This window comes from Jaculus jaculus, chromosome 4, assembly GCF_020740685.1.
Source record: "Jaculus jaculus isolate mJacJac1 chromosome 4, mJacJac1.mat.Y.cur, whole genome shotgun sequence".
NCBI lineage: Eukaryota > Metazoa > Chordata > Mammalia > Rodentia > Dipodidae > Jaculus > Jaculus jaculus.
The window spans coordinates 121,914,806-121,933,340 of NC_059105.1; the positions used below are offsets into that span (position 1 = coordinate 121,914,806).

At 40.8% G+C, this 18,535-nt stretch overlaps 1 protein-coding gene and 1 non-coding gene across 3 annotated transcripts in view; one reads left to right on the forward strand and one right to left on the reverse strand.

The window, feature by feature from the left end:
- The window catches only part of Ckap2l (cytoskeleton associated protein 2 like), a 63,877-nt gene extending 49,540 nt beyond the window's left edge, over nt 1-14,337 (reverse strand). Inside the window, exons 1-3 of one of the 2 annotated variants that reach the window (XM_004669770.2) lie at nt 14,234-14,337; nt 12,109-12,172; nt 10,485-10,536 (exon numbers count right to left, since the gene is read on the reverse strand). In XM_004669770.2, coding sequence (XP_004669827.2) covers nt 10,485-10,536; nt 12,109-12,172; nt 14,234-14,270 — 153 coding nt within the window. In that variant the 5' untranslated portion in view covers nt 14,271-14,337. Of the gene's footprint in view, nt 1-10,484; nt 10,537-12,005; nt 12,173-14,233 lie in introns of those variants that run through there. The other variant, XM_045148105.1, reaches the window with a different exon arrangement.
- On the forward strand, nt 8,466-8,572 carry LOC123460351. Its single transcript, XR_006636916.1, has one exon. It is a non-coding gene; the product is annotated as a U6 spliceosomal RNA (small nuclear RNA).
- Nucleotides 14,338-18,535: the final 4,198 nt, after the last annotated feature.

An 18,535-nucleotide genomic window follows, 5' to 3' on the forward strand; every position in this document is an offset into this window, starting at 1 on the left:
ACTACCGCTGTGCCGGACTGTGCGGACAGAGCCCAGGCCTAGGCTTGCAATAAAGAAACCTGCTGCTTTTACATTCAAGTGTCTTGGCTTCTTGGCGGTTCTCTGGATGACTCCTAGGTGACTGGGGGGTCTTGGCTCCTGGTCAGGGGTCTTGGCACAACACTAATTGTGAAGTTAGGATAGAATTGTAAGGTCATTTTTTTTTTTCTATTAGTAAGCAAATGTTTTAGTCATGTGATTTAATTTTTAGTAAGGAAAGGAGAACAAGATTACAGGAAACTAAAAAAAAACAAAACAAAACTAGGGAGGCAGGGCAGAACAAATATGATCAATAATAGGGATAAACAAACCATTAATTCAGAAAGAACAACTTAAGAACAATATGTTTCCAAAGGGAATACATGGAAATGCTCGTCACCATTCCCTTGGCAATCCTGTGAACAGTTACTTACTTGGCAAGTACTTAAAGAAAGTCTATCACCATAATCACATGCCATTAGGGCAAAGAGAAATCTGGTGTTATTAGAGGAAGGGTGAGGGAAGGTTGGGAGTGAGAGGCAGAGAGATGGATGGTTACTCACATGGCTGTATCTGGGTTTCTATTTGAACCCAGAATTTACATGTACTTCAAATATCTATATCACTGTTTACTGAAAAAGAATATTAATGTGAAAACTTCCAAATATGTGTTATATATTTTTCATATACATTTAACAACTTGAGGTCTAATTCATACCACAGAATGATCATTTTTAAAATATATATTTTATTTATTTATTTATTTGAGAGAGAGAGAGAGAAAGAAGGAGAAAGAGAGAAAATGAGAATGGGCACACCAGGGCCTCTGGCCACTGCAAATGAACTCCAGATGCATGCGCCTCCTTGTGCATCTGGCTTACGTCAGGAATCAAAATGGGGTCCTTTGGCTTTGCAGGCAAATGCCTTAACTATTTTTTTTTTAATTTTTTTTTTAATGTATTTATTTGAGAGCGACAGACACAGAGAGAAAGACAGATAGAGGGAGAGAGAGAAAATGGGCGCGCCAGGGCATCCAGCCTCTGCAAACGAACTCCAGACGCGTGCGCCCCCTTGTGCATCTGGCTAACGTGGGACCTGGGGAACCGAGCCTCGAACCGGGGTCCTTAGGCTTCACAGGCAAGCGCTTAACCGCTAAGCCATCTCTCCAGCCCAAATGCCTTAACTATTAAGCCATCTTCTCCAAGCCTCAAAATGATCATTTAAAGGCACACCATTCAGTTGACTGTAGACTGTCTACAACAATCATTATTATCTAATATCAGAACATTTCATCACCCTAGAAGGAAATCTGGTACGTGTTAGTAGTTATCCTCCATTTCTCTTGGCAATCACTGACTCATTCTCTTTCTTTATCTGCAGACGGACCTGTTAAGAGTAAGTGGAATGATTGTAATTATATTTTTTTTGTGTCTGGCTCCTGTCAGTTAGCAAAACATTTTCAAGATTCACTCGTGTTGTGCCATATATCAGTACTCTGTAACTTTCTCAAATAAAGATACTTTGTTCCCATGGGCTTGGTGGCATATACCTTTAATCCCAGCATTTGAGAAGCTGAGGTAGAAGGATCACCATGAGTTCAAGGCCAGTCTAAGACTACAAAGTCCTGGGTCAGCCTGTAATAAGAGTGAGACCCTACCTTGAACCCCCTCCCATATATGTTGATTATTTATTGGCAACGAGAGAGTGAGAAGAAAACAGAGAAAGAATGCTTCTTGCATTGGAAATGAACTCCACATGCACATATCACTTTGTGCATCTGGCTTTATGTGGGTCCTGGGGAATCAAACTTAGGCCATCAAGCTTTCAAGCAAGCTTCTAATCACGGATCCATTTCTCCAGCCTGACTTTATAACTTTGAAAAAAAAAAATCAGAAAAATTTATCTTTTAGAGAGGTTTTTAAGCTCATAGAAAAACATGATACTTGGGCTGGAGAGATGGCTTAGCAGTTAAAGTGCTTGTCTGCAAAGCCAAAGGACTAAGGCTCCCTTCCCCAGGACCAACATAAGCCAGATGCAAAAGGTAGCACTTGTGTCTAGAGATTGTTTGAAGTGGCTGGAGGCCCTGGTACATCCATTCTCTCTTTGCCTTTTCCTTTTCTCTTTCAAATAACTAAATAAATAAAAATTAAATAAAATAACCCAGTACTGTTTACAAGTAATAAATTTTAGAGTTGAACAATATTACATCATATATTTATGCATAATATTTGTATATGTGCCATTTTTCATTAATTGAAGAACATCTGAGTAATAATTAAAATATTCCCATTTGAGGTTTTATAAATAATGCTGCTATGAATATCTGTGTACAAGTTTCTATGTGAGCATATATTTCAACTTTTAAAAATATATACCCAGAGGCAGATTTGTTGCAGCATATGGAAATTCTAAATTTAACCTTTGAGGAACTGCCAAACTGTTACCAAAGTAGCTGCATCAGTTTATATTCCTACCTGCAATATTTGAGGGTTACAAATTAAAAAAAAATTTTTTTGCTTATTTTTATTTATTTGAGAGCGATAGACAGAGAGAAAGAGACAGATAGAGAGAGAGAGAATGGACATGCCAGGGCCTCCAGCCACTGCAAACGAATTCCAGATGCGTGTGCCCTCTTCTGCATCTGGCTAACGTGGGTCCTGGGGAGTCAGGCCTTGAACCGGGATCCTTAGGCTTCACAGGCAAACGCTTAACTGCTAAGCCATCTCTCCTTACAATTTTTAAAAAACAATTTTTATTTATTTAAAAGCAGAAGCAGGGCATGGTGGTGCACACCATTAATCTAAGCACTCGGGAGGCAGAGGTAGGAGGATTGCCGTGAGTTCGAGGCCACCCTGAGACTACATAGTTAATTCCAGGTCAGCCTGAGCTAGAGTGTAATACTACCTTGAAAAAATGAATAAATAAAAAAATAACAGCAGGGGTAGGAGTAGGGGGAAGGATGGGCACACCAAGGCTTCTTGTCATTGCAAAAGGACTCCAGATACATGTGCTACTTTGTACATCTGGCTTTTTACATGGGTATTGGGGTATCAAACTCAGGCTGTCAGGCTTTGCAAGTAAGTGCCTTTAACCACTGAGCCATCTCTTCAGCCCCATTGTCTTTTTTTGCATTTTCCTCAACACTTTTCTGAATGTTCTTTTGAATATAGCCTAGTGAGTGTGTATGATTTTTTTTTTTTTTTTTTTTTTTTGGTACTGGAGATTGTATCTAGGGCCTGGAGCATGTTAGACAAACATTCTTCTACTGAACTATATTCCCAGACCTATTTGTGCTTTTTTTTTTTTTTTTAATATTGAGCTAGAGTCTCACTAAGTTAAACTAGGCTGGCCTTGAGTTCTTCAACCTTCCATCTCAGACTCCCAAGTGAGATTAGTGCATTGTAACTCCAAGCCTGGTTCTTGTTGCCATTTTAATTTTATTTCTTTGATGTTAATATTGCTGAGCATTTTTTCATGTTTTTATCTCTTTTTTTTGTTGTTGTTGTTTTGTTTTTGTCTCACTCTGGCTCAGGCTGACCTGGAATTCACTCTGTAGTAGTCTCAGGGTGACCTTGAGCTCTCAGTGATCTTCCTACCTCTGCCTCCAGAGTGCTGGGATTAAAGGTGTGTGCCACCATGCCCAGCACATGTCTTTATCTTTTTGTTGAGAAATGTTTATTCAGATTTCATCCCATTTTAAAATTGGGTCATGTGTCTTTTAATTGTTAAGTTGTAAGAATCATATGTCCTGGATACAAGAGCCTTAACAGATATATGACTTGCAAATATTTTCTCTGTACATTTTGCTAGAATCTTGATCATAGATCAGTCTGAATTGGCTAACACATTATAGGTGGAAGAACTGGTCAAGCCGTTTCAACCACTCTAGTGAAAAATAAAAACTGGGCTTTAGAAGAGCTATCAGCCCAACTACTAATATGCAAATACAGACTATTAGAATAGGAAGAGATTTTAGTGATTACTAAATTTCAAGTCCTTCAAGCTGCCTAAGGCCACACAGAGCATTAAAAGCTGGGTTAGATTTAGAACTTCAGTCTCTGACTCTTGATCTCTTTCACCCCACCTTTGTAATGACAGGTCAAGTTGAAACACAAAACAAAACAAAAGGAATGAATGTATAAGAAGGAATAATTGTTTCAAGCTGAATTTCCTCTTTTCATTCTGGCCATATGAAGAAAGCTTGTAACTATGATTTAAATAAAGAGAGATTTACTGAATACTAACTAGATAAAAGGTACTATGCTAGACTAGAGGGCACAAAAATGAGATTACACTTGCTCCTGAGACCTCTAGTAGAAAAGATATAAGCACAGGAAAAGAATGATACAATGAAGCAAGGGTATCATAAGTGTTGCAGTCAGGTTTGAATTGCTGGCAGAAAACACCAGAGCAAGAGCAGTTTGTGGGAAAGAAAAAACAGGTTTATTTTAGTTTGCAGACTCGAGGGGAAACTCCATGATGACAGGGGTAAATGATGGCATGAGCAGAGAGTGGACATTACCTCCTCACCAACATAAGGTGGACCACAGCAACAGGAGAGTGTGTTAAACACTGCAGGGGAAACTGGCTATAACACCCATAAGCCAGCTCCCAACAATACACTGCCTCTAGGAGGTGTTAATTTCCAAATCTCCATCAGTTGGGAACCTAGCATTCAGAATACCTGCGTTTATGAGGAACACTTGAATCAAACCACCACATTTCACTCCTGGCCTCCATAAAATGATAAAATGCAACACATTCATCCAACTTTAAAAGTCCCCATAGTTTTTTTTATCAATCCCATTGATGTTCAAACATCTTCATAATCCAAGGTCTTTTAACTGAGCCATAATACCAAAAAACAATCAAACTTCCAAAAAACCCATAATAGCACAGAATAACACTTACACTGCAGAAGATGACATTGGGCATAACAAAGAAATATTCAACTTAAACAGGGCAAACATCAAACTCTGTAGCTCCAAGTGCAACAACTGTAGTCAGTGACAAATCTCCAAATCCAATAATCTTAACCAGCAACAAGTCTCTGGAGTTCCAATTCCACTCCACAAGCTAGGCAACTCACAGTCCTGGAAAACTTCATCTGTAGCTGGCATCTCTCCTTAGCAGCCATCTGGTGGTCCTGGCATCTTCAGCAGGTCTCCACTGCAACCCACGGTCCATCCTCATGGTTCCATTGGGTCTGCATGCAGGCAATATTGCTTCACACTACCCATGGCTGTTTTCAAAACACAAGACTGTGTTGCAAATTCAATGACCCTCTCTTTTCTACATTTTTTATACTCCATAATACCAGGTGGGGTGCCAATTTGTTAATCCAGGGGGGAATAAAGCAGACTTTAAAGAACAGGACACTCCTTCAGCATTCAAGCCCCTTAAAAAACACTGCTTTTTTTTTTTTTTTTGTTATCCCATTGTAGGTCAGCTGGCCCAATCTCAATGGTTGTAACCTCTCATATAATTGCAGCTGAAAGGGAAGAAGCTTCAGCCCAAAGACTTTTTCTGTGCCACATCTGTTTGCTCACACCAGTCCATTTCTATGCAATGAAACCCTGCACAAATTCTCAAGACACAGGCATAACAGTAAGCCTCTCACACAAATCGCTTCTTGCCCATTCCAGGCTCTTTCTCACTTTCACAAGCCAAACCTCACAGTTCATAGTTCTTACTGCATTCAAGTCTTCCATCTCTTACCAGAATAGTCCATCAAGCTGTATTTAACAGCACTGCAAGGCATCTCTCAGGCCACGATTTCAAATCCTTCCACATTCCTCTCTAAAATCAGCTCCAAAAGGCCAAAACCTACAGAACCAGGTTTCTAGCAGTAACGACAGCACTCTCAGATACCAACTTTATGTTGCAGTCAGGTTTGCATTGCTGGCAGAAAACACCACGCAAGAGCAGCTTATGGACAAAAAAGGGTTTATTTTGGCTTACAGACTCAAGGGAAAACTCCATGAGGGCAGAGGAAAATGATGGCATGAGCAGAGGGTGGATATCACCTCTTTGCTAGCATCAGGTGGACAACAGCAACAGGAAAGTATGTCAAACACTGGCAAGGAGAAACTGGCTATAATACGAATAAACCTGACCCCCAAAATAACACTGCCTCCAGGAGGCATTAATTCCCAAATCTCCATCAGCTGGGAATCTAGCATTCAGAATACCTACGTTTATGGGGGACAGCTGAATCAAACCACCAAAATAGGGTTGTATGGGATATTAGCACATTCTTTATGAATGGTTTTCAAACATTTGTGTTCATACACATCTAGAATAATTTCCATAAGTTTATATCCCACAATTAGTTCATGTATTTAATATGATTTATTGCTAGAATGAAAAAGTATGTGATCCCTACTGGTTGTATTATTTGGCCAAGTACTTAACCTCTCTGAGCCTTAGTCATATGACCTGGTTTTCACAAGATAATTTTGACTTGGGCTTTTTGGTCCAGGACTTCATTTTCTCTCTCAGGTGCTCTGGTTTGAACATTAAATCACACAACCAACTTTCTTATGAAATTTAAAAAAATATTAAATTATTACATTTATTTAGGGAAGTACAAAACCAAGAGAAGGAAAATGAATACAGCCATGTGGTATGAGAGCCCATGTGGTAGGTCTGGAAGAAATATAAAGAGAGAGAAGAAGAAAGAAACTATAAAGAGCTCAAGACATGTGGAGGGCAGGAGGGGGTAAAGAACCCATGTAGGAAGTAGGGGTCAGAGCTGAGATGAGGGGAAACACTCACTAGAACCTGGAGGTTCATGAGTGATGAATGGGCTGCCAAGAAGATTTTTTTTTTTAATACCAAGAAAATGCAAAGTAGTCTTGCTAAGTGTTTGAATGATGGTAAGCACTCAAATGTTAACTGTTATTATATTCTAAATATGCTTTTAAAAATATGTTTATTTATTTGAGAGAGAGAGAGAGAGAAAGAGAGAGGAAGAAAGAGAATGGACATGTCAGGATTTCCTGCCCCTGCAAACAAACTCCAGATATATGTTTCACTTTGTGTTTGGCTTTACATAGGTACTGGAAATTGAATCCAGGCCACCACACTTTACAAACTGTTGGCCACTGAGCCATCTCTGCAACCCCCTAAATAAGTTATATAAAAGTATGTATTATAAACATGTAACAAGTATTTATTGTTTTTCACTGACTTTTGTTTGTTTGTAACAGGGTCCACTATGTAGCCCTTTCTGGCCTCTGACTATTAACAATCTTCCTACTTTTAGAAGCACTGGGATTACAAATGTGTGCTAACTTGCCTGGTTATTTGCAAGGTCTTTTTAGTTTCTCCTAAATTCTGAAATTTCTTTCCCCACTTTATCTTCACAACTTTATAGGGCAGATAAAGTTAAGTGCTACCCTCATTTAAGATTTACTAGTCATTATTGTTAGAGAAGCTTCTGGGAATTCTGAGTAAGGGTCCTTCTTAGCAGAGTGTTCTTTTCTGACTTGCATCCTACATTGGTGCAATCTGCCCAAAGTAGAATTTTAACCAAGTACTCACCTATTGTTCTTATTACTGCATGGTAATTTTGACTTGTATACATTTTTTAAACATTGTGCATTCAACCTACTTAGGTAGGACCATCTTCCCACTCTCAACTGCTTATAAACCCATTTCCCTGATAATAAACCGAGAGCTGTTCATGGAAACTGTCTCCAAGAGTCTTTACTTTCACTAGTTTCCCATGCTCACCACCACGGTTGCCTGGGACACCTTAGGGGGAACTGTGGCCGGCCCTGGAGGAAGGACCCAGGAACCCACATTGGTGAGGATACAGAAAAAGGGGAACTCTCATTCACTGCTGGTGGGAGTGAAAACTTGTACAGCCATTAGGGAAGTTAAGTCAATATGGAAACTCCTGAAAAAGATGAAAATAGAGCTAACCAACTGACCCAGCTAGCTATTCCTCTACTGGGCATCTACCCTAAAGACTCCACTCTTCACTGCAGAGTATTTGTTCAACCATGTTTATAGGAGCTCAATTCACAATAACTAAGAACTGGAATCAACCCAGATGTCCATCATTTGACAGTTGGATAGTGAAGATGCGGTACACATAGGCTATGGAATTTCTCTCAGCAGTAAGGAAAAATTGATATAATGAAATTTGTAGGAAAATGGTAGGATCTTGAACAGATCATACTAAGTGAACTCACACAAGCACAGAAAGACAAACAGCACATGTTCTCCCTCATCTGTGGTTATTAACCTGGTACACATTGCAGACATACCTGACAGGCAACTTGAGGGTCAAATAATAGGGATGGAAAGGTTTGCGGGGTGGGGGGGGAAGGGACAGGAAGATACACATAAACTAAATCCAAAATGAATTGGTACCATATAAACATTCCTCCTGGATAGGAAGCTAAAAGTTATAACCCTCAACAGAAAATGAGGGATCAGTGCTCGCTTCGGCAGCACATATACTAAAATTGGAACGATACAGAGAAGATTAGCATGGCCCCTGCGCAAGGATGACATGCAAATTCGTGAAGCGTTCCATATTTTAAAGAAAAGAAAATGAGGGATTATCTGGTAAGAAGGGCCCTGGAGAGGGTAGATGAAGACTAACCCTGAAATGGATTTTGAGAGGGGGGTACAGTTAAGGTGACTATACCCTAGAAGGTAAAAAAGGCAAGAAAGTCTGCACTCGATAGAAATCAAAGATGATCTGACTTCTTACCTCTTGTCTAGTTCCCTAGACCCGTTTCTCCACAAACAACCAGAACCCTTTCAGGATGGGCAGGGGGCGGGGGTAGGTCTTTCATCAGATTTTAAACATTGTGGTTGATCAAGTTCAGCCCTTGGGACTTGGTGTCAGGGTTAACCTCTTCCTGAGACAGCCCTTAGCCGTAACCAACCAGCTGTCCCTCTGATTCACCTGAGCCCACCACTATAAGGTTATAAATACATTTGCAAGGGGAGGGCAGGCTCTCTGACCACTTAGGAACTTCCAGCTGTGGGTGAATTTTTCCCTTGGCTGAGCCTGGGCTGGTTCAGTCCAGGCCTAGTTGGGAGTTTCTCCTAGCCCTTGTTCTCCACATGGGTTCTAATCTAGCCCAGGCTGACCTGGAATTCACTATGTAGTCTCAGAGCAGCCTTGAACTCATGGTGATCCTCCTACCTCTGCCTCTTGAGTGCTGGGATTAAAGGCATGTGCCACCATGCCTGGCTTCCTCATGGGTTCTTTATCCCCTTCAGTTCCCCATATGGCAGGAACTCCTTGAACTTACTTTCTTTCTTTCCATGGTTTTCCCAGGCCCTCCTCTAGCCATGTGGGTGTCTTTCCTTGGTTCTGTACTTCCCTCAAAAAATATAGTAGTTTAGGCTGGAGGGATGGCTTAGCAGTTAAGGCATTTGCCTGCAAAACCAAAGGACCCTGGTTCAATTCCCCAGGACCCACAAAAGCCAGATGCACAAGGTGGCACATGTGTCTGGAGTTCGTTTGCACTGGCTGGAGGTCCTGGGGTACCCATTCTGTCTGTCTATTAATCTCTGACTCTCTCAAATAAATAAAACTTAAAAAACTAGTAATTTAATAATTATCTTTCTCAGTCATTTTTTAAAACAAATTCTTTGATTAAAATTAGAAACAAACTTAAGGTTTGGGGTTCAAGGACTTTCCTGGACTCTGAGAACCCCATTACATTTTGGCTCTGGCTAGTCACTCCCGGTGCCCGAAATCAGTTATAATCATCAGTTGATTGGAGAGACCTACAAGGTCCCTCCAAAAAGACAAGCATCTGTTAAAGCATGTGATTACTTGCCTGAGGTAAAAGATAAGATCCTATTGCTGCCAGGGCCCAGGTGAAACCAGAGGAATTGGCACCAGATGAGTAAGGGTGCTGCTTCCATGGCAAGTCTGACAACTTGTGCCAGGGTGATGGAGACAAACACTGAGGACAGTCAAAATGTACCAAAGCAGAAGTCCAGAAACTGGTGAGAGCTCAACACTAAAGTAGATTTAAAAATACATGACAGGCGTGGTGGTGCATGCCTTTAATCTCAGCACTTGGGAGGCAGAGATAGGAAGATCGCTGTGAGTTCGAGGCCACCCTGAGACTATAGTGAATTCCAGGTCAGCCTGGGCTAGAGTGAAACACTACCTTGAAAAACAAAAGCAAACAAACAAAAATACACCCACCATGGCTCAGGGAAGTTTGCAGAAGAGGGTGTGGGAAAGATTGTAAGAGCCACAGAGCAGGAGGGACTATCCAGAGGCATTGTCCCTCCCATAACCCAATGACTTGACTTCTGCTCTCACAACTCATAACCCACAACCCCATGGTGAATACCAGCAACAGGGAGGAGGGAAAAGTCGGTACCAATACATGACATGTCCATACAAAGTTCCCACCTAATAAAAACAAAACAAAACAAAAATTATCTCCAAAATGGATATTTCTAAAATATTTACTTACTGATCTAGCAGGTGGTGGATTTGGACAGTTATTCTTGGCTTTTAGATAAGGCCGATGAAAGACAAAACAAAATTATCAGCAAAGCTTGAGAAGTGATTAAAATTATGATTACAATTTAAAATCAATACAATTTCTATATAGGGTAAATAATTCAAAACTATATTCAATACAAAGTTTCTTCTTATGCTTTCATTGGTCCTGTCTTCTCCTCAAAGACCATAACTGCTCTTTTGTGATTCTTTCATAGGCATCTTATTCATAAACATAACATTCCAACAATATTAATGAAATATATGTGGTTCCTTCATATTTATCCAAACATCAATCCTTGAATACACTGATGTGCCAGACACTAGGGATTAGACAACTAATTGTTTCTTTAGGAAACTTTACTTAAGAAAGTAGAGGTAAGAAAAACCCAAGGTAAGTTAAGAATGAAAATTAACTTTGTATAAATCAACTTTTAAACAAAAACTGAGCAACCTCAGAGGAAAGAACATATATAGTTAAGCAAGAGGAAGAAATGACAGTACAAAGCTGGCAAGATATTGACAAAGGTATGCATGAAGTGGTTATGGTCTGTCCACCTCAAAAGTAAAAGCCATTAGTAAATTACCCATACTCTAGTAAAAAACCTCCCTCCTATGCTCATGCAAGTAATTCTAATTTAACTCAGTGCATCATAAAGAAACCCATGAAAGTAGGAAAAGGATTAATTGGGAACAAAAAGAAGTTTAGCCGAGTGGGAGGGGGATAAGAGAGGGCAAAGGGAGATGACTACAATCAATATTTATTATATATATGTATGAAATTGTAAAAAGTAAAATAAAATGGCTCAGGGGGTAAAATGCTTGCACACCGGACCTGAGTTTGGATACTCAGTACCCATATAAAAACACTGGGTATGGTGGCATGTGTTTGTAAGCCCAGCTCTTGAGAGGTACAGGCAGGGAGTCCCTGGGGCTCACTGGCTAGCTACTCTACTTGAATTGTGAGCTTTATGTTCAGTGAGAGACCCTGTATCAAAGAATGAGATGGCAAGTGACTGAGGAAGAGACACTTGTTGACTTCTGGTCTTCACAATCACACATGCCTATATACAAACACATATGCAGAAAAACCAAAAATGCAAATATTAAAAGAATGATCAAAGGACATCCACAGGCTGGAGAATGCCAGTTTGCCGGTGTGCCACTATTATGCAATAACTGTAACAAGCTGTCCTGCATTAGCAAGCAACACCAGAATCAGAGTATTCAACTCCTTGATCAAAGAATGCCTTCACAAGCATCAACTTTCCCAGGAAAAGAAGGGACAAGAAAAGTTTTCTGTGTGGCAGGCAATATTGTAAATCCTTTCTTTTTTAGTTTTGGTGACTGTCACAAACATAATGCTCAAACCTCTTACAACAGACTAAGCATTGGCCAGTGGTTTTTGTCATGTCTGGACTGATATGCTCTTTTTATTTTAGGATCCCAGTGTAGGCTCAAGCGGTACAATTGGCTAACAGGCAGTACTTACACAATGGAGGCTGCATAGGCTGCAGAAACAGGGGTGGGCTTTACATTCATTGTTATTAGCAGTGAGTACAACAAAACTGGCACAACTGGTTAGACAAACTCACTTGGTGTTTTGGTCCTTCAATTTTCCTTTAGCTGCCAGGTACTCCTGGAGCTTTCTCTGTCGTTCTGCACAACATGGAAGTAAACAAACAACAGAATTTTAAGCTTTTTACATCCTAATATATGACACTTTTATGTACTGAGTCTGACTTTGCAATATAATGTGATCAAGTCCCCTGTCTTGTAAGTTTGCCTTCAAACTAATATCAGCATCATCATTATCATTTATATGGTAAGTGCTACATTAAGCTCTTTGCATGTACATTTAATTTAAAAATAATCCTGAGGTATTTTGCTGTTTAATTCAGACAGAGTAAATGACATGCTTAAAATTATGAAGTATATATGCACCAAAGCCAGAATTTAAACCAGGATTATCTAACCTCTCAGATCTCTGATCAAGCCATTGTTCTCAGCTACTATATACCATGCTTTACATGAAAATATTCTTATTGGTCTACCTGAGCTGGTGAACTGTATCTGTTTTAATTTTTTTTTTTTCCTGAAAAGGTTGATTTTTAACCCATAAACTCCTACCTATTTCTCTATTGGTCAAATGAAGGGGCTTATTGGCAAACATCAACATGGTGACTATGCAAAGCATTTGTGAGAGGATGAAATGTCAATGTAGGCTACCTCTAATCCAGAAAGCTTCAAAAACTTGTTGAAGGTCAACACAGCACAAGTAGAAAATTATATCCTGGACCTTAAGTGACTGGTCACAGTCAAAATACAAGTGTATTGCCAATATTGTGTAAAATTACCTCCAGGTTATATGTATAACATGTATACGAAATCTAAATGAATATTATGTATGGACTTAGGTCTTACCCTCAGTCTCTTATGATGTATACAAATATTTCAAAATCTGAAAAAAAAAGTCTGAAATTTGAAACACCTCTAGTCACAAGTATTTCAAATAAGGGAGAGTCTTGCAAATTTAGAAGTGTAGATAAAACAAACATAACATGTCAGGTACATGCCTTTAGTTCCAGCACTTGGGAGGCAGAGGTAGGAGGAGAGCCAAGAGTTTGGGGCCACCCTGAGACTACATAGTGAATTCCAGGTCAGTCTGAGCTACAGTGAGACTCTACCTCGAAAAACAAACAACAACAAAAACAAAATTTACAATGAAAGAATGGGAAATCTAGGTGCCAGAAGAGGCCAAAGGAAAAATTTATGGGTGTCTATAAGTGGAGAAAGGCAAGGAGAGGTTATTGGAAAAGACTAAAATTATACAACGACTAAAACAAAAAACTACAGGTGTGCAAAACGACCCTTAGCGACATATAAATTGAGTTACCCTGAGTTTTGCTCTTTGATTTTGCTTTGTCTTTATCAGAAAGTTCTGAGAAACACAATATTTAGGTCCATAACATGCAGTGAACAGAACAAAGGCTATGATGACATATGGGGGACTGCAGTAACAGTAACTTACTTCCAGCAAGTTAGCAGCAAACCTTGCTACTGCCGAACCTATAAAGCAGGAATGACAAAGCTCATCTTGAACGGTTGTTACGTAAAGTGCCTAGGACAGTGCCCAGAACCTAGTAGGCATCAGCAAGCGTAGTTATCAGTCAAGGAGACAGTGTGCATCTTAGTGAAGGTAACATTTGGGTGGGAGCATACTGAAGGGCAGGAAAGTGCTCTAGGCATACCTAAGGGATAAGGGACTGCACGATCCTTAGTCCTGCAGCAGACTTAATCACTGAACCTCCAGTCTGGAATGGGGGTTGGAGGTGTAGAGTAAAAATTCAGCCTAAGACTAGGATTCAGGTCAGATCCCGCCCCTTGGTTCCTGGTTAAAATTCAGACCCAGGGTATAGACAGCCACATCCAGTACTGCCAGTACCAAACCTGTACCTTCCTAATGGTGGTGTGACCCTGGATAAGCAGTCGTGGCTTTTCTCAACGTGATGACAAGGACATCGATTTGCAGGGCTGCTTATAGGAAATGCTGTCAGGCCTTTGGCCCATGCACAGCCTTCGCCATCCCGGGGCCATTTGTCTCACTAGGGCCCGGAGCATGGGCTCCACGGCAGGAAGCAGACGGGCAAAGTCTGCAGGAAGGCCTCGCTCGGTGACTTCCAACGCCTGCAAGAAGCCAAGGCCAGCGATCATACTCACCCGCGGCGGCGGCGGTAGAGTGGTCTGGCCCCACCATCACTCCACAGCGACAGTTTCTCTTCAAAGGCCGGGAGGCACGGCCGCAGCGCCACGCGCCGGTGCGCTCTCATTGGCTGCTGTAAGTTTGAAACGCACCCGTCGGAAGCTGTGGAGGGCGGGACAACAGGAAATCAGCGCTTTGCGGTTGGTTCTGGCCCACAGAATTCCTCCCCGGAGCCCTCTGATTGGAAAAACTTGCCGCGCTCAGGGTAGGAGGCGGCTCTCTTTGGCCTGCCGGGCCGCGCCCCTGCGGCCCCCTGGAAGCTGCGGAAGCGGTCACCTCAGCTATCAGGCCCCGAGGGCGGCTGAGCTGTGGTTGTCTCGGATCCTGGCCGGAGGCTCCAGCAAACGTCAGGGCCGCCTTCCTAGACTGACGGTGACGCCCCTGACTCCCTCTCCTCAGACCCTCAGGTTCAAAACCCGGGCGTGTTCCAGGCCATCCTGAGGTACAGAGGCTGTCTCCAGACAAACCAAAAATAAACAAATAAATAAATAAATAAGCAAGAACTTCCTGTCCCTAATGGGATAAACTAGGTGCTCATATAGCTTCAACTTGTAAAGGACTCTATCAATCTAGACTGTTACTTAGTACTTGGGGGTGACTCCTTTTTATTTTAATTATGGTAAAATATAAATATTGAAATTTGTCATCTTGACGTTTTTTAAAAAAATATTTTTGTTTATTTATTTTCAAGCAGAGAGAAAGAAAAATCATTGGTGTGCCAGGTCGTTACTGCCATTACAAATGAACTCCACACTCATGCACATCTGGCTTATGTAGGTACTGGGGAATTGAACCCAGGACCTCAGGCTTTGCAAGCAAATGCCTTTAACCACTGAGCCATCTCTCCAGCCCGATTTTAGTCATTTTTAAGTAGTGTCACATATTTTGGTAATTTTTAAAATATTTGATGTTTTTATTTCCAAGGAGAGAGATAGAGACAGAGACACCAAGACAAGAGCTGGAAAGGGCGAATGGGATTACTAGGGCTTCAAATGCATACACCAGTTTGTGCATTTGGCTTTACGTGGGTACTGGGGAATTGAATAACTCCTCTTCTGTCTTTAGGCTTTGCAGGTAAGTACCTTAACCACTGAGTAATCTTTCCAGTCCCTAAGTTTTGCATGTTTTAAAGTGTCCAATTCCATGGCAATAAGTACATTCGACTGTACCACCATCACCACTATTTCCAGAACTCATTTTTTCCCCCAAACTGAAACTATCCCTATTAAACTCATAACTCCCTATACCTTTATTTTGCAGCCCTTGGGAACCACCATTTTACTTTCTATCTCCGAATTTAGTAGTCTAAGTACCTCAAATAAGTGGAATTTCATAGCATTTTATCTTTTTGTGACTAGTTCATTTTGATAGAGGACAGAAAGGATGTGAATAGGGGCACTTTTACATTCTGTAATTTAAAGACGCATTGTACTCCATGTTAGGGAAAGTAATCTGCATTTGTATGCTATTAAAAACACATATCCACTGTTAATGGTTTGTTTATCCTGAGTTACTTCTGTCCCCACACTCCAGTTCAGATGCTCCTGGAAGAATGAAAGGTAGATACAGACAGAAATTAACTAAACTCAGTGTTTCAAAAAGTGTCTGGACCCAGACACCCACAGAATGAGGGAAGCTAGTGATGACAAGAGAAGCACAAACAGCCAGTCATGGTGATGCACGCCTTTAATCCCAGCACTGGGGAGGCTGAGGTCGGAGGATCACGGTGAGTTTGAGGCCAACCTGGGCTAGAGTGATACTCTGCCTCAAGACTCCCACAGCTTCTCCCCACCTAAAGAAAGGAATACCACAAATATCACAACACTATATAAGTCTCAGAAATGTGGCTGACTGATCATCTGAAGAAAGAGGTAGGACTTAACTGTCTTCATCCCCTCCCCATAATCATCATAAGTCATCTGTAAGGCAATTTTGGGGGTGTTAATCATCTGCCTTTTCAGAGTGCCATCTCTCTGAATAAAGTACAACTCAAAGATTCAATTCTTTATTTTTATTTATTTATTTGTAAGCAGAGAAAGATAAGAGAGAAGAGAGACAGATAAAGAGAATGGGCATGCCAGGGCCTCTAGCCACTGCAAAGGAACTCCATCTGCATGTGCCACCTTGTGCATCTGGCTTTACATGGGTATTGGGAATTGAACTCAGGTCATTAGGTTTTGCAGGCAAGTACCTTAACTGCTAAGCCATCTCTTCAGCCCAAAGATTCAATTCTAGTCCCTCTTGCCACTGTGGGGACAGGTGGAACAAGCTCAGGTATTCTGGCTACAACTTCACCTAGCATAATATTTCCAAGGTTCATCTGTGGTATATAGCCTATCAGAATTTTCTTCATTTTAAGGCTGAATAATAGCCATTTGTAAGTAAATACTACATTTTCCTTATCCTTCCATGCCAAGAGTATTTCTCTGAGTTCTTTGTGAAATTCAAGAAGAGCTGAAACTGGAGGCAAACTTAAATATAAATGGACATAAAGCTTGCTTTCATCCTGTGGCTAGTCATACTATGTATGACCACTGTTGATATACCTTCAGTGTATCAATTACTTTCAATATAGTTTTAGATCATGTCTGATGATGCCTCCAGAGGTGTTTCTTTGGCTGAGGATATGTTTGGATGTCCAAAGCCTTCTGCCATTCTACATGAATTTTGAGATCATTGTTTCTATCTCTGTTGGCATTGCATTAAATCTGTATATTGCTTTTGGTAAGATTGCCATTTCACAGTGTTAATTCTGTCTATCCAGGAGCACGGGGAATCTTTCCATTTTCTCAAGTCCTCCTCAATTTCTTTCTTATTGTTGGCAACAACAACAACAACAAACATCCAGAAGCAACTTAGGGTTTATTTTGGATTACAGTTTTTGAGAAGTTTCTTCATGGCAGGGAAGGGTTAAGGTTAGGAGCAGACAACCTCTGTCCTATCTTCATACTAGCAGGGAAGAATTAGCAAGAGTAATCAACACTGGGATCTAACAACTCAAGGTCCTCTACTAATGACTCACTTCCTCCAGCAAGTCTCTGTAAATTTAAGGTTCCATAGCTTTCCTAAAGAGCCCCACCAATTAGGGATTAAGTATTCAAACACGAGTCTATAGGAGACATCAAACAACTACATTCTGTAATAATTACTTATGCATAAACCAAAATACTTGAGAAAGCAACCTAAGGAGGAAAGATTCACTTTGCTTACAGGTTCAGAGGTTCATCCCATGGTTTCTTGGCCTCATGCATGTGGGTAGAACATCAGAGTGGCAGAAGCATGCTGTGGAGGAATTTTTCCAACAAGGAAGGTTATGGGAGCCAGTTGCAATGCTCAAAGGCATGCCTCCAACAACCAGCTTCCTCCTACCTCTTACAGTTTCCAAAATCTCTCAAAATAGTGTCATAAAATATGGACCAAGAAAGCAGCAGATGAGCTAGTGGGGATATTTATTATCACAACCATAACACTCTCAATTCTTCAATTCACTTGGGTATTTAGCAAGCACTGTCATTGTGGAATCATGTGGTAATTCTATTTTTAGGTTTTAGAGTGACTGCCATACTGTTTGTAAGGTAGCTCCTTTTTAACATGGATTTAATTTGGCCTCATCAACTGAAATGGCAGAGGATAGGCCTAGTTGTCCTGAATCCCAAGGTGCACCACATCTTCTTTTTTTGTGAAGTTATTTGAATTAGGGTACCGGGAAAGTGTCTCTCTTGCTACAGTGGGGACAGGTGGCACAAGCTCAGGTATTCTGGCTACATCTTCACCTAGCATAATGTTTTCAAGATTCATCTGTAGTATATAGTCTATCAGAATTTCTTCATTTTAAGGCTGAAAAATAGCCATTTATAAATAAATATTACATTTTCCTTATCCTTTCATGCCAAGAGCATTTCTCTGAGTTCTTTTTGGAACTCAAGAATAGCTGAAACTAGAGGCAAACTTAAATATAAATGGATGTGAATCATGTTTGGATCTCTGTTTTTTAGTTCACTTTACCAGCTGGGTAATCAGAAACACATAACTCACTGCAGTAGGTCTTCGCTTTGGTCTCAAATGGTGGTGGTGGGGGCAGGGGTGGAGGGAAGCAATGCCTGATGTCTTGATGTAGTGGTTTGATTCAGGTGTCCTGCATAAACTTATGTGTTCTGAATGTTTGATCCCCAGCTGATGGCAGTTTTGGAATTGGAACCTTGCTGGAGGACTGTTGGTGGGGGTGGGACTATAGGTGTTATAGCCAGCTTCCCCCAGTA